The sequence below is a fragment of the Kogia breviceps genome, chromosome 10 (assembly GCF_026419965.1).
Source record: "Kogia breviceps isolate mKogBre1 chromosome 10, mKogBre1 haplotype 1, whole genome shotgun sequence".
NCBI lineage: Eukaryota > Metazoa > Chordata > Mammalia > Artiodactyla > Physeteridae > Kogia > Kogia breviceps.
Window position 1 is genome coordinate 79,243,627 of NC_081319.1, and position 16,185 is coordinate 79,259,811.

Genomic DNA, 16,185 nt, shown 5'->3' on the forward strand with positions numbered 1-16,185 from the left:
AAATGTTTATTTTTCTTCCATTATTAATGTCAAACATTAGAGAAAATTTGGAAAATTGAACTGAGTTTTCTAGGATGAGTTTATCAGGTAAATGTCTAACATTTTAGAGAAATCAAAATCATTCTTCATATATTCATTCAGCGAGTATTTATTGCCTCAGCCCCCCTGCTCAATTCCAGGAATGCAACAAACAGTTCTTGCCACAAGGCGCTTCCAAGCTGGTGGGATGACACAGTGATCAAAGACAACTGCCACACAATGTGAAACTGCATAGCAAGCATGGGAGGCTTTGGAAGCACCTGGCAACCTCTAATTTGGATAGACTGAAGACACTGAGATTTACACTGTCAGGCCAGGGTTATATTAAGCACTGTCTTGATTTCATCTGTTATTAAATTTGATGACATTTCAAAATGTGAAAAAGTGAAGTGGAAAAGTATGAGAAACCCCTAGGACGGTGCCTAACTTCGCCAATGAACAAACATTTCTGCACAAATGTAGTAACTCTGAGAGTTACGCCTAGTTTGCCTGCACTTTTCCATTCCCCTTCCCGTTGACAAACAAACCCTCCTAAGGGTTACCTTGGTAAGATTTAGGTGGGAAAAAGAACGACAGTCCAGCCAAGAGGCCCTCCGCCATAGCAGATACAGCAAGCGTTGGAAGTCATGTTTCTTCCATGACTCTTGACCTTCTCTGAGCCCAGTTCTGTGCTAGCTCCGTACGTAAATGAAGACTAAACGCCTGCAAAGTGGGCAAACGAAAGAGCAGAGAAACTCACACCGGGTAATCGTGGGGAAAGAAACATTTAACAGTCTTCATATACTCTCATACTTTAATTTAACCCTTATCACAACTGTATCCATTCAGGCGATCAAACAGGTTCATAGAAGAGACTGTCAGCGACCTGCTCGAGGCCACAACGCTGAGAGCACACAGCCAACGAACGCCCTGCCCCGGGGGCGCAAGCGCCACCGCGCGGTCCGCAGCAGGAGAGCCCCAGGCCTCCGAGAATTCCGGCCCAACGCCCAGAACTTGCGGTGGGCGCCTCCCTTTCTCCTCCCCGGTTCTGCAATGGCTAGCACCGCGCCGGGCTCGCCGGGCTTCGTCGGTCTCAGCCGGACGGCCGAAAAGGAGGTCCCTGCGTGGTCTGGGCCTCCCCGCCGCCCCAGGCCCTGCCGACTCCCTGCGTGCTCCAGAGTCGAAGGCGCTCTGAGAAGAGGTAGGTGGCGTCCGGATCCCGCCACGTCTCGGCCCTCGAGGCCCCTCCTGCGCCCCCCAGCACCGGTCCCCGCCGCCGCCCCGCGGCCCGGCTCCGCCCCACCGCCCGGCCGGAAGCCGGGCCGCCTCGCGCTACAAATGCCTGCGCGGCGGCCCAACCGTGGGCGGTTGGTCGGGTCGTAGGGTCTTACCAGTTAGCGCGAGCCCGGGAGTACCGGAGGCGGTGTTGCGGAGGGGACGCCCGGCTTGGTGTCCTTCCCAGTCCGTGTGTCCTGCGAGCCCGAGTCTGCGGGGCTCTCCTTCCAGCGGCGCGGGGGCTTCGCGGGCCGGGCGGCACGGCAGAGATGCGCTCGACGCCGGGGCTGCCGACGCCGGGGGCCTCGCTGGTGCTGCGGGTGTCCTTCGTGGACGTGCAGCCCGAAGTGATCCCCGTGCAGCTCTGGGGGCTGGTGGGCGAGCAGCAGGACGAGTACGTGAGGCTGAGCCGGGAGATCCAGGAAGCGGCGGCGGCTGCGCGCGGCCCGTGGGCGCTGGGCGGCGCCTCAGCCTCAACGGGCGAGCTGTGCCTGGTGCAGGCGGGTCTGCTGTGGCAACGCGGCCGCGTGGTCAGCCGGCAGGCGCAGGAGAGCCGCGTCTTCCTGCTGGACAAGGGTCGCACCATCACGGCCGGTGCGGACTCGCTGGCGTCTGGGCGCAATGAGTTCTTCCACATGCCGTCAGAGGTGCTGGGCTGCGTGCTGGCTGGCCTGGTACCTGCAGGTGGTGGCGGCGTGGGTGGGGGCAAGCCCCAGCACTGGGCTGCCAGCGCCGTGGACTTCCTTAGCAACCTGCAGGGCAAGGAGATGCACGGACGGGTCCTGGACGTGCTGCTGCTCCACGGCCTGGTCCTCCTGGAGGTGCCCGAGCTGTACCAGCAGATGCAGGAGCTCGGCTTGGCCCGGCAGGTACCCGACGGCCTTTTCCGCTCCCTGCTCAAGCACTACCTCTCAGCCACCGCAGCTGTCCTGGGCCCCGGGGCCCCTGTCGTCCCACGAATCCCACCCAAGCAGGAGCAGCCTGGCCTGGATTACTTCTACCCCCAGCTGCAGCTGGGCGTGACGGAGCCCATGGTGGTCACCCAGGTGTGCCATCCCCACCGCATTCACTGTCAGCTCTGCAGCCTCTCACAGGAGATCCACCACCTCTCTGAGAGCATGGCCCAGATATATAGGGGTTCCCCCGGGACAGGGGATGAGAACTATACCAGTGCTACCTGGGAGGAGAGCCCAGACAAGCCGGGTTCTCCGTGCGCATCCTGCGGGTTGGATGGACATTGGTACAGAGCTCTCTTGCTTGAGACTTTCCGGCCCCAGCGCTGTGCCCAGGTACTTCATGTGGACTATGGAAGGAAGGAGTTAGTGAGTTGTAGTAGCCTTCGCTACTTGCTGCCCGAATATTTTCGAGTGCCCGTGGTGACATACCCTTGCGCTTTGTACGGACTCTGGGATGGTGGCAGAGGCTGGTCTCAGTCACAGATTGGTGACCTGAAGGCACTGTTTCTGGGCCAGGCAGTGGATGCAAAGATTGAATTTTACTCTTCCTTTGAGCATGTGTATTACGTCACCCTGTATGGAGAAGATGGGATTAATCTTAACTGTGTGTTCGGAGTGCAGTCCTGTTGCTTGGCTGACCGATTCCTTCAGAGCCAGGGAATAGAGGAGGAGGAGGAGGGCGGGGAGGAGGAACTGGAAACAGCTTTTCAGTCTCAGTCTTCTGCTGAAGAAGTGGATGAAGAGATTTCACTCCCAGCCTTGACATCTATCAGGTTAAAGATGAACGCCTTCTATGATGCCCAGGTGGAGTTTGTGAAAAATCCTTCTGAGTTTTGGATTAGGTTGAGGAAACACAACGGCACCTTCAGCAAATTGATGAGGAGAATGTGCGGTTTCTATGCCTCTGCCAGTAAGCTGGATGGTGTTGTTTTGAAACCTGAAGCCGATGACCTTTGCTGTGTGAAATGGAAAGAAAGGGGCTATTATCGGGCTATGGTCACCCGATTAAACGACAAGAGTGTGGATGTATTCTTCGTTGACCGGGGCAATTCAGAAAATATGGACCTGCATGATGTGAGAATGCTGCTCCCTCAGTTTAGGCGGCTACCAATACTGGCCCTGAGGTGCACCCTGGCTGATATTTGGCCTTTGGGAAAAACTTGGAGCCAGGAGGCAATTTCCTTTTTTAAAAAGACTGTGCTCCACAAAGAATTAGTTATCCATGTCCTTGATAAGCAGGATAGTCAGTATGTTATTGAGATTCTTGATGAATCAATAACAGGGGAAGAAAACGTTAGTAAGGTAATTGCTCAGGCTGGATTTGCCAAGTATCAGGAATTTGAAACAAAGGAAAATATTTGCATAAGTGCCCAGTCTCCAGGGCATGTTTCAAACCATTTTACTGCAGACAATAACAAAACATCTGCCGAGAAGGAAGTAGAACACAAAGTCAAGAGAGAGGGTGAAACTACAGCTGTTCCAGAAACTGTGAATGACACAACAGTTGTGACAAACGTTTCAACTGGACTAGTTGTACAGGACAAAGAGAAAAGAGTGTCTGTTTTTTCTCCTCTTGTACAGAATTTCTTGGGCATTAAGCCAGGCTCTTCTTGTAAAGAGGAGCTAGAAGTTGGAAGTACAGTAGAAGTCAAAGTGTCTCATGTTGAAAACCCTGGCTATTTCTGGTGCCAGCTGACCAGGAACATAGAAGGATTTAAAGCTCTAATGTGTAGTATTCAAGACCATTGCAAGAATACAGCTACTCCCTACCAGGGAACCACCCCTGCTTGTTTGGCAAAACGAACAGCAAATGGAAAATGGTCCAGAGCTCTGATTACTGGGGCACAATCTTCAGAGCATGTCAATGTCATATTTGTAGATTATGGAGATGAAGAAACGGTATCTGTGAAGAATATTTATTCAATTAGTGAAGAGTTTCTCAAGGTTAAGGTTCAAGCTTTTAGGTGCAGCCTTTATAATTTAATTCAACCAACGGGTCACAATCCTTTTGTTTGGGATGAAAAGGCAATCCAAGCTTTTAGTGAATTTGTGCATAAGGCATGGGAAGACAATCGAGTTAAAATGCACAATATTTGCTTTGGCTTCCATTCACATTGAAGAACTGTTTAATGTCGTGGATTTGCTAACACCTTTCCAGAGTGCGTGCCATTTTTTGGTAGAACAGAGACTTGCAAGACCAGTAAAACTTCAGAAGCCTCTGGAGTCCTCTGTTCAGCTCCGTTCTTACTACTATTCTACACATGATATGAAAATTGGAAGTGAAGAATCAGTGTATATAACCCATATCGATGACCCTTGGACATTTTATTGCCAGCTGGGAAGAAATGCAAATATTTTAGAACAGTTGTCATATCATATTACACAATTAAGTAAAGTTTTGCTGAATTTAAAAACATCTCCCTTGGTCCCCAGCATATTGTGCCTTGCCAGGTATTCTGATGGAAACTGGTATAGGGGGATAATCATAGAAAAAGAACCAAGTAAAGTCTTTTTTGTTGATTTTGGGAATATTTATGTGGTAACAAATGATGATCTGCTTCCAATACCTAGCGATGCATATGACGTCTTACTTTTGCCCATGCAAGCCATTAAATGTTCATTATCTGATATTCCTGATCATATACCAGAAGAAGTTACAACGTGGTTTCAGGAGACTATTTCAGATAAGTCATTGAAGGCTTTGGTTGTAGCAAAAGATCCAGATGGAAGACTGATTATAGAACTATATGATGACAGTATTCAAATTAATGCTAGTATTAATGAGAAGTTAGAACTCCTGGGTTCCAAAGGTGGGACAAGAAAAAAAGAAAATGAATCACTCCTCTCTACAACTGAAACTCTTGAAGCAAAAAAGGAAGCTGTGAAGTTGTCACCTACAAAGCATTTAAGTAAATCAATAGAGAACAAATCAGACAGTTTGGCGATCTTAGGAGAATCATACAAACCTAAGGTCAGCTCAGCATGTAAAGACATCAAATTTTTATGCAGTTCAATGAAGACAAACTTAGTCACTCAATATCAGGACTCTGTGGCAAATAAAAATAATCAAGTGTCTCCATTACCAGTAGAAAAGAAATTAGAAAGTTCGGCTGAGCCCCCTTTGAAAGCCACAAAACTAGAAGCCACTCTTCCAGAGAGAAAAATAGGAGATTCATGTAACAAAGGTTTGCCTCTAAAATTTTCTGAGTTCCCTCAGAAGACTATAATGCCTGGCTTTAAAACAACTGTATATGTTTCTCATATAAATGACCTTTCAGACTTTTATGTTCAACTAACAGAAGATGAGGCTGAAATTAATCATCTTTCAGAGAGGTTAAACACTGCTAGAACACGACCTGAATATTATGCAGGTCCACCTTTGCAAAGAGGAGATATAATATGTGCTGTTTTCCCAGAAGATAATTTATGGTATCGTGCTGTGGTCAAGGAACAACAACCCAATGACCTTCTCTCTGTGCAGTTTATAGATTATGGCAATGTTTCTGTGGTTCACACCAACACAGTAGGCAAACTTGACCTTGTTAATGCACTATTACCCAGACTGTGCATTCACTGTTCCTTAAGGGGCCTTGGAGCTCCTAAGATTTTAAACCATAAGGAAATGATGCGTTACTTTTCCCGAAGGACAGAGGAGGCTCAACTAAGATGCGAATTTGTTCAATTTCAAGACAAATGGGAAGTTATTCTTGCTGATGAACATGGGATCATAGCAGAAGATATGATGAGCAGATATGCTTTCAGTGAAAAATCTCAAATAGGACTTTCTACCCAAATAATTAAAGGTGCCTGTTCAAAGTCTGTCAACAAAACAGACATAGACACTTCTGTATTTCTTAACTGGTATAATCCAAAGATGAAGATGATACGAGCTTATGCCACGGTGATCGAGGGACCTGAATATTTTTGGTGTCAGTTTGCGGACACAGAGAAACTTCAGTATTTAGAAGTGGAAGTACAAACTGCTGGAGAGCAGGTGACAGCTTGGAGAAGCTGCATCCCCTGCCCTCATATTGGAGATCCTTGCATAGTGAGATACAGAGAAGACGGGCATTATTACAGGGCTCTTGTCACCAATATTTGTGAAGATTCTCTTGTGTCCGTCAGGCTTGTGGACTTTGGAAACGTTGAAGACTGTGTGGACCCCAAAGCCCTCTGGAACATCCCTTCTGAACTGTTGGCAGTTCCCATGCAAGCCTTTCCATGTTGCCTCTCAGGATTTAATATTTCAGAAGGTGCATGCCCTCAAGAGGGAAATGACTACTTTTATGAAATAGTAACAGAAGATATTTTGGAGATAACAATATTAGAAATCAAAAGGGATGTTTGTGATATCCTTTTAGCCATCGTTGACTTGAAAAGCAAAGGCGAAAGTATTAGTGAGAAAATGAAGAAATATTCAAAGATTGGTGTGAGTGACAGTGACCTGCCCTATGAAAAAAATGGCCCAGACATAAAGGGAGCTCTTGGGTCCCCCGGTCCCGATGTTGGACTTCAGAAATCAAGTAGCAAAGCTGGACAAGAGAAAGCACTCTATGTCGAATCACAGACAGGTAAGCTCTTGGGAAGAATTGACAAAGACTTAAACATCATTGAAACCAAACCAGGTAAATTCTTTGAGCCTAAAACTGATAACATTTTTGAAAATTTTGAAAACCCAGGCAAAGATGAAATTGGCACTGAGATGCTGGAAGATAAAGTCGAGTGCCATCTGGGTGACAAAGCAAAGTTTGATGATAAATACCTAATTACAGGATTTAGCACATTGTTACCACATGCCACCGAAACAAAGGAGACACTGGAACTGAATTCCCTTGAGGTGGAGCTTTCTCCTGATGATGAGTCCAAAGAATTCCTGGAGCTGGAATCCATTGAATTGCAACATTCCTTAGTTGCAGATGAGGAGGAAGAAGAGCTGGGCCTGATGCCTCTGTCTGTGCCTCTTTCCCAAGGCTGTGACCCAGCGGCCACCCTGCCACCATTGCCAGGGCTACTGCCCCTCAACTGTGAAGCCAAGAAACAGCCTGAACTAGAATTACCTACAGCCCAGCTGTGTCTAGAGGACAAAATAAACCCTTTGTCTTTAAGAGTTAGTCAGAAAGCCCAAGAATCCCTGGGTGCTGACGACACAAGAAGGTCCAGTTGTGCGGAATGCTTTGATGAGCATAGGCTGTGCCAGCACAGAAAGACTTGCTATGCCAAGATGCAGATTGAAATGAATATCTATAAAGAAGAATTTACAGAATGTACATCTCTGTTTAGAGATGCCGTGTCATCGTTGAACTCTGTGTTTTCTGAAGAAGAACCCAGAAGGAAACACAATCACACTTTACCAGATCATGTCTCGGGTATGTGCGGGTTTTGTTGTTGTTTTTTTCCCATTTGCTTTTACTTAACTAAGTGAAAAGTACTTATTTGTTTTAAAGAAAAGAGAATACTTCTTATTTGAATTTTTAAAATATTAATTTGGGGGAGGGAAGGTTCAAACCTGAGAAGAGAATCAGATTTGGATTTTACGAAGGGTATTTTAAACGTGGGTAGTTAAGTAGTAAAATCAATGTAAAATAATTCTTTATATGCTGGGTGAAATGCTGAATTATTAATTTTGCTTTTAAAAATAGAATGCTTCAAGTCTGTGCCTCCAAAAAGTAATCACATTTAAAATATAAACAAATCATCTCTAAAATCAAGAGGTTATGTTTTTTTGTAAGTTTTGAAAAATATAGTGTTCCTTTGCCAAGCATAAAGTAGGCATGAATTTACAGTAGGGATCATTTCAGTACAGTTTTAAAAATTAACTGTTTTGCTTCATCATATACCTTGCCATTCGTTTAGAAACCCTTAAAAAAACCAAGTTAGGGAGCCTGTATTAATCAAGGAAGTTTACAGCCATGAGTAAATATTGGAGAACATTTATTGTCATTAACTTTTTTATAAATTATTTTTGCTGCTATTTTCTTGGCTACTTAACGAGATTTGAAAGTTACACAAAATAGCTATCTTTTAGGGTTTTAAAAAATAATCAATGTTACACTTTTTAAGTGTCAATTTTTATATTATTAGATTTGAGCCATTGTACAAAATAGAGAAAACAATAGACTAAGGAGAATGAAAATCATCATAATTCTACCACCAAGAAATGGCCACTGTGAATACTATGATGGTGTATATACTTCCTTCCTGGCATTTCTCACCCTTTCTGTGTGTGTCTACTTACATACAGTTTAAAAAACTAACTAGAGGTCATACTGTCATGCAGTGTTGAATCCTGCATTTTAATCCCTTAAATATGCTTTCAAAAATATTTTAGTTTTGTAGTATGCCATCCTGTGGATGTATGGTAATTTATTTAAATACCACCCTGGATTTTTAGTCCTCATTGTCAGATTTTAATAATAAGTAACAGCTTTGTGATAAAAATGTCTGCTCACTTGTATGTACCATGCTGCTTTGCTGTAGAAATGGCTGTTGTAACCACAGACCACATTACATCTGGCAATAATAGCCAGCTTTAAGTAGTAACTCTCAATGTTAGAAATCAGATTCACATCCTTAAAAAAACAGCACATCATGGTCGTGTTTCTTGAGGAGAGCGGTAAGGAATTATACGGGGAAGGGCCACTGGAGGAATTTAAAAATAAAATCGAGGGAGGGAGATTTAGAACATGTTGTACCACATGTGATATTGATGATATGAGAATAGTAAATGCATGTTAGGGAAATGCTTTGCTTGCATATCTTTAAGGAATTAAGAGGTATGCATTGAGTCTTGCTCTATTCAATTTGGCAGCTCAACCAGAGAACACCTACACTCTGAAAGGATTTACTGTCGGATCCAAATGTGTTGTGTGGTCAAGTCTAAGAAACACGTGGTCTAAATGTGAGATTTTGGAAATAGCTCAAGAAGGCACAAGGGTATGTAAAACTGAAGTACTTTGTCTCAAAATGTACTTGCAGATTGTTAAGGAAATTTTGCCAAACTTTATCAGACTAGAAAATCCAATTGAATAGATTATTTACCTGCTCATTCCCCCTGATAATTTGATGCAGTGCAAAAATCATTTAAAAAGTTCATATATAAGCATCCAAGGCTCTTTCATCTCCCTTACTTCCTAAATCCTATCTATCAGTCACTGAGTTCTGCACCTTCCACTTCTTATCTCTTGGTTAAAAAATTTTATACCTAATGCCACTGTCTTGATTAAGTCTCTCGTTTCACAGCTAGATACCTCTAATAACCTTCTATTGGTTTACTTCTAGTCTTTGTTCAGTTGATTCTCCACACTGCCAGTGTGAAGTTTGTCAGTTGCAAATCTGACTCCATCATTCGCTTGTGGAAAACCCCTTGGAAACCTCCAGTAGACTGTGTTTTTCCTGTGGTCTGAAAACCACCTTAATCAGAATCACCTGGCACATTTCTTAAATGTATTGATAGATTCCTGGACCTTGCCCTGGTTGGCTGATTGAGAATTTCCAGGGGAAGGGCCAGTAACGTATACTCTTGCACCATGAAAATCTGAGATCCTCAAGTCTAGAAAAGTCATTAACATGCCACAGGAGGTTCTCTGGGGTTGAGCATCCATGTACCTCTCCAGCCTTAGGTCTTACTGCTTTGGGTTTTGTATCTTATATTAGATGAACACCATACTGCTTGATTTCTCTTATATATACTCTTGTGTTTGGCTTCTTTGATATAGTTAATAATGCAGTTCTATTTGCCTGTATTCTGTCCCCTTCCCAAGCTGGTTAATTTCCACTTATCTTTAAAAGATTAGCCATTGCCTCTTCCAGGAAGCATTCACTAGCATTATTTTCTAAATCTCTCCATCTCTTCACTCCTCTCTGTCCCCCGCCAACAAAAGCTTTATACCTGTGTTGTATTCCTATACCTCCTATTGCAGGAGTCTGTACTTCCTACACTGTATTGTAATTGTCTGCTTAGTGGTCTGTTTCTCCACAAAATTTTGAACTCCTTGAGATCTAAATTTTATGCCTTTGATCTCTAGGCATAGATACTCAATGTACGTTTTTTGAACTGAAGTACCATTGAGTTGAAATGTAATATTGATGTTCAATAAAATCATTTAATTACCTTTGAAAGTATTTCATTTTAAAAACGGTTGCTGTGGTACATGAATCAGTTACAGCTTTTGGAATGACCAGTTTTTACTATTTTTTTTCTCCTGTAGGTTTTGAACCTTTCAAATGGAATGGAAGAGGTAGTGAACCCTGAGAATGTCTGGAATGGCATACCCAAATTGGATAAGAGTCCATGTGAGGTATGGGTTTATGTAAATAGTAATTAATGAGAGTGTTCTCTTTCATTTTGAAAGGTGACTGGAACTATTTCCAGAGCCCTTGTGTTTAGGAATAATGGAGGAAAAAATACTACTGTTGTAATAATAACAGTGGAAAATAGCAATAACGCAATGTTTCTAGAGTTTATGCCCAGTATCTCTTATTAATGCTTTACTCATTGATTTTCATTTTGGGATTTAAAAAAAGGAAAATTGTTTGGCATTTGTGACCTTTATGAAATACGTTTGATGCAGAAAATCTGGGAATATGGCAAAGTTAAAAAGAGGAAGTATCGATCACCTGTAATACATCCTTCCAAAGGCAAATGGACTGATCAGTTTGGTTTTCTTTCATAATCTTTCTGTTTTATGGAATATAAATATATCATCTACATATTTTGAACATGGTTGATTTCATTGTACATCCAGTTTTACAGTAGGCAATCTTCCATGCTGTTATGATATGTCTAGACATTTGAGTTTATCCTGTTTGCAGTTTGTTGAACTTCTTGCTACAAAATCTGTATCTGGTAGTTCCAGTATCTCGTCATGGCAGGGTTTTCATCTACTAATTGTCTTAAGAAATGATTAGCCTTTCCTCATTCGTTGTATGTTGAGTAATTTTGGATTATATTCTGAATGTTTTGAATATGATGTTGTAAGACTTTGGAGGCTGTTAAAATCTTCTGGAAAATGTTAACGTTTTTGTTTTAGCAGGTGGTCAACCTGATTAGGTTCATACCACAAGTTCTCTCTCTCTCTCTCTCTCTCTCTGTGTTTGGTGGTTCCAGTGTCAGTTTAGTCTTCAATGTCTTTGCTATAATGTTTGGGTCTGCCCAGGGCATAAGCCACGGAGGGGTTAGTCTAGAACTTGGGCAGAGGTTTATACAGTCACTCAGGGGTTAAAGACTTAGCTATGCTTTTCTTTTCTTGATTCTGTTCTGCATTTGCATCGTTCGGGATGACCTTAGGTTCACATATAATATTAGGGTTCAAATTTTCCAATTCCTTTCCTCTCTGAGATTTCCTCCATACTTTGAGGCTCCAAGGGTCCTCTCTTATTCAGCCCCCAGGGGCCCCGTTTCCTGGTCCTCTGGCCAGAAAGCATGCTTCTCCCAGTGTTTCCCTGGGTGCTGATCAGGCAGCTCTGTTTGACAGGCCTGCCTCAGGCGTGAAGCAGATAGAGAAAAGAGAGAGAAAACCCCCACACCCCACCCCCTGCCTCTCGACTCTTCAGATAACAAAGGGCTGTTTTCCTCAATCCACTGGCCAGCGTATTCCTTCAGATTTGTAGGTGCCTGCACTGTGACTGCTGTGCAGAAAAAAAGAAAAACAGTGAAGGGATTTCCCCCCCCACGCCCCACCCTTTAGTATTTGGGGCCTCTTTCCCCACTCCACTGGCTAGAAAGAGGGGATTTTGCTCAGTTTTGCTGCCCACCCCAGCCTGGCAGCTCTGATTTGGCCCAACATCTGGTCAAAAAAACAGGAGAAAAGGAAGAAAAAAAGAGAAAAAAAAAAAAAAAACCAACAACCCTGTGAAACTCACCCCTGTTTTGGGTCGTTATTCAAGTTTTTACTACAGTCCTTCTATATTTCTGATCCCATTTACTTTTCAGAAGGCTCAGGTAGTTGGTTTTTTGTATTCTTTCCAGAATTTTCCATTGTAATCAGTGTAAGTCAGCTTACTCCATCTTGGCTGCAACCAGAAGGCCATAGCTGCACAATATTACATGACATTACTGGACAATGATTCATTAAACCATTTCTCCTCTTATTGGACATTTAGGTCATTGAATTTGTTCACTGTAAAAAAATCATTGACCTTCCTCACCTCTTGAAAGCTGAAAATTAGAAAAGGACACTTTAGTCCCTGCATGGAATGCTACAGTGGAGATATTCCAGATAAATGGGTATTTGAAGAATAGAAAATATACTTGATGTTATACTTCATTATCAAATCAAATTGGCATAGTCTTAATAGGATTACTTTTTGTTGTTCACCATTTTTCTGGTGTATCTATGGTCCCCTTTCTGATTTTAATTATTTTGTATTTATAATAAAGCAGTGGTAGTAATCCAAAGGTTTCTTCTGTTAGGCTGTATTCCGGACAGTGGGAAAAGATCTTTACTGCCTGTTATTGGATGATACTGTGGTCAAAGGTAACTTGTGTTTTTAAAACAAAATACCTTTACCAACCAGAATTGCCAAGTCTTTAAGGTACAATTACCCTGAATCCCTCAAATAAAAATGGTTTATCCATTTACTTGGATGTTAGCAGTAGGAAAATAAAAACCACTTCAGCTAAAAATGGTGATAGGTAAACAAGAAGAGGATTTCTTGAAATACAGGGAATTTGTTGATTGAATTAATCTTGAAGGTGTATGCTAAATTCGTATTTTAAAGGATTTTTTGTGTTAGCTCAGATGTTCAAATGATCTTTGTTAAATAATCTCTTGGAATTTCTTTTGAGATTTTTAGTGTATATGATAATTCCGTTTTTTGGATGTTCCTGGTTATTGCACGATCTTGTTTGTAAGTAGCACACTGATTCTTAGATTGAGGCACATGGAGAATGAAATCAGCTTTTGGTGACTTTAGTATTATGTGAAAAACACGCACTAATGAAAGAGAACAAAGAACAAATTGGTTATCAGCCTTGCCAAATATCATCCTAGAAAAATAGAAAATATGCCAACTTCATAACCTTTTTCAAGAAGTTTTATATGATAATAGGTACAATGTGAGGACCAAAATATTTTAAAAAATCATGTCAGTCGGAATAATTCCCTGTAGTAATTAGAATGCTCATCTCTTCCCTCTCCCCATTTTTAGAGGACATTAATTTTGTCATGGTAGCACCCATGTAAAGAATTTTCTTGGGACTTCCCTGGCGGTCCAGGGGTTAGGACGCGATGCTTCCACTGCAGGGGGAACAGGTTCGATCCTGCTCGGGGAACTAAGGTCCTGCATGCTGCAGCATGGCCCCACGCCACACACACACACAAAATTTCTTATTTTTATGTTTCTTTCTCAACTTGAGGTTTTTCTCATCTTGTTTCAGAAAAGAGGTCTGGAGATAATAGAGATTTAACTGCGTCCATAAACGTGGCCTGTCAGTCAGAAGCTGCTCTTAAACAAGTGCTACCTTGCCCAGACCAACAGAATATATCAGAAAATTGAGGGCACGTAGTCATAAGAAGTTGTCGTTTCCGAAAAGCTTGATATGTGTCAAAAACAAAACAGATCTCAGTCTGCCTGTGTAGTGTATTTATAGTGCTATTTCTGCATATACGGAGCTGGGGTCTTTCCTCTCCCTTTAAATGTGTTATCTTTCTAATCGGTTGGATTTATTTTGCTAAACAATTTGCTAACACATTACTCACACTGCAAAAAAAAAACTATTGGGGTTTCTTCTGAATATAGTGTTTAAAATAGAAAATTATAGGTTTATGACAAGCATATTATATGATGCTACTTGGGAGGATGGCTTTGTTAGCAGTAAGTCCTTCAAAATTTTTGTTTTCTTTCTGAAGCTTTGCCTTTCTGTCTAGTTTTGACTAATATTCTGTTTGAATTTAGAAGTATACTAATACGACACAAGATTTGAATAAAGTTTGTCCTTAAAAGTATAGTGGTGTCATTTCATTAAAAAGGAAATATCTGTGGTTCTGGAATATCTGTAGTCATGGAACGAACCACCATTCTACAGTTGGGGGAAACATAGTAATATTAAATGTTAGCTTTTATGTGTTAATCACTCAGTTGGTACTTTAAATGCATTTTCTCATTTAATCCTTGATTCTGAGGTGCATATTAATGTTATCCACATTTTATAGGTGAGGCAATTAAAGCTTTTTAGAGAAGATAAATAATTTGCCTAATGTCAAAGAGCTAGCAAATCTCGGAGGCTTGATCAAACCTAGACCCATCTAACTTCAAAGCCCATGCTGTTTTTTTTTTTTTTTTGCGGTACGCCGGCCGCTCACTGCTGTGGCCTCTCCAGTTGCGGAGCACAGGCTCCGGACGCGCAGGCTCAGCGGCCGTGGCTCACGGGCCCAGTCGCTCCGCGGCATGTGGGATCTTCCCCGACCGGGGCACGAACCCGCGTCCCCTGCATCGGCAGGCGGACTCTCAACCCCTGCGCCGCTAGGGAAGCCCAAAGCCCATGCTTTTAAAACATTGTTTTGCATAAGTGGTAGTATGCAAAGTATAGGTCCTATCTCTAGGAAACAGATCTTAGCTATATGCTTCTTACTAGATATGTGACCTGGATAGGTTATTATAACATTGTTGTCTCTTGACCTTCCTCATCTGTAAAGTGGGGTTAATAAAACCTTTCTTGCAGTGTTTTTAAGATTAGAAATAATATATGTAAAGTGCCAGAAAAGGAGTAGGCATTTGATAAATATTTCCTTCTTTCCCCCAAAAGATACTCAGTATGCACTATGGTAGGTTGTATTTTTTAAACTTTAACTCACTAGATCCTTTCAGCAGTTATTTTCTCCTTTCAGCATCAGCATGTGCCACCAACAAAGGATTTTAAAGAGGTGCTATTGAATGGGACATCAGTGCAATTGGAATGGTTATCCATTTCTAAAATGAGTAAGGAGGTTTGCTACATGTGAATGGGGAAAAAGATGTATGTACTTGAAACATGAGACCCTGAAGCCTGATGGGAATAGTGAGAATTAAGAACCTTAAAAGTTGGGTATAATTTCAATAAGTAAAAAGGAGAGTGTTCTGCATTAAACGTAATTGAGGTTGATGAGTATATTCCTTGTTCCTGGGATAATGATTAGACACATTTGGCTCATTCATGTAGGAGATATAGTTGTGAATTAATTACTGGGAGAAAAGGTCAGAGAAGATGCATTAGGGTCGGATTATGGAAAGCCATCAGTTTCATGCTAAGCAGTTTAACTCTCTACTTAAAAATGTTTAATCTGAACAGTTAGAGGAGAAATCATATTTCTCAAAATGAGTGTCTTTGCACATTAAAACATTAAGATAGGCCTGAGTGCCAAATCAGAAAACACAGTTACTTATTAACTGGGCAAAAGGAATAAGAATAGAATAGTTAACCAGGCTTGCTTACTAAGTACTGATTATCCTTGTCCACACAGGCTTTAATTAAACTTAATTATGGAGAATTCATAGGAACCAGACCATTCTTAGACCAAAATATACTTATCAGGGGCAGAAATGTTTATACCCCTTGGGAAACAAAACACATTTTCCACGACTCCCGGAAACTTAAGTGCACAAATCACTCAGCTATCTTTTTACCTCCATTTATTGTGCTTTTCCCCTCCCACTACTACATATAAAATTTAAAAATTCATTAAATATCAATAAAACTAGTGGAAAATGAGGCAGTTAAAATTATGTCCTTTCTTATCTGTTGCAGCCTTCGGGTGAATCAGTGATTTAATGTGTGATGGCTGGAATCTTATGCACCTTTCTTTAGTAAATAGAGTGCCTCAGAGGTAAACCATTAAAGTAAATGCAAACAAATTACCTACTTGCTTTAATCTGCTGCCTTTGCTTTGTCACCAATATTCTTACCCCCATCCATTCCCCGTTTAGTCATTATATTGAAATGGTGCAGACGCACCCATCC

At 42.1% G+C, this 16,185-nt stretch overlaps 1 protein-coding gene across 1 annotated transcript; it reads left to right on the top strand.

Moving 5' to 3' along the window:
• The first annotated feature begins 1,562 nt into the window (after positions 1–1,562).
• Positions 1,563–13,733, top strand: TDRD6 (tudor domain containing 6). The gene is given in 5 exon segments (XM_059076531.2): positions 1,563–4,312; positions 4,314–7,615; positions 9,058–9,182; positions 10,457–10,546; positions 13,627–13,733. Coding segments are annotated over 5 exon segments (6,297 nt in total). The 3' UTR covers positions 13,657–13,733.
• Positions 13,734–16,185: the final 2,452 nt, after the last annotated feature.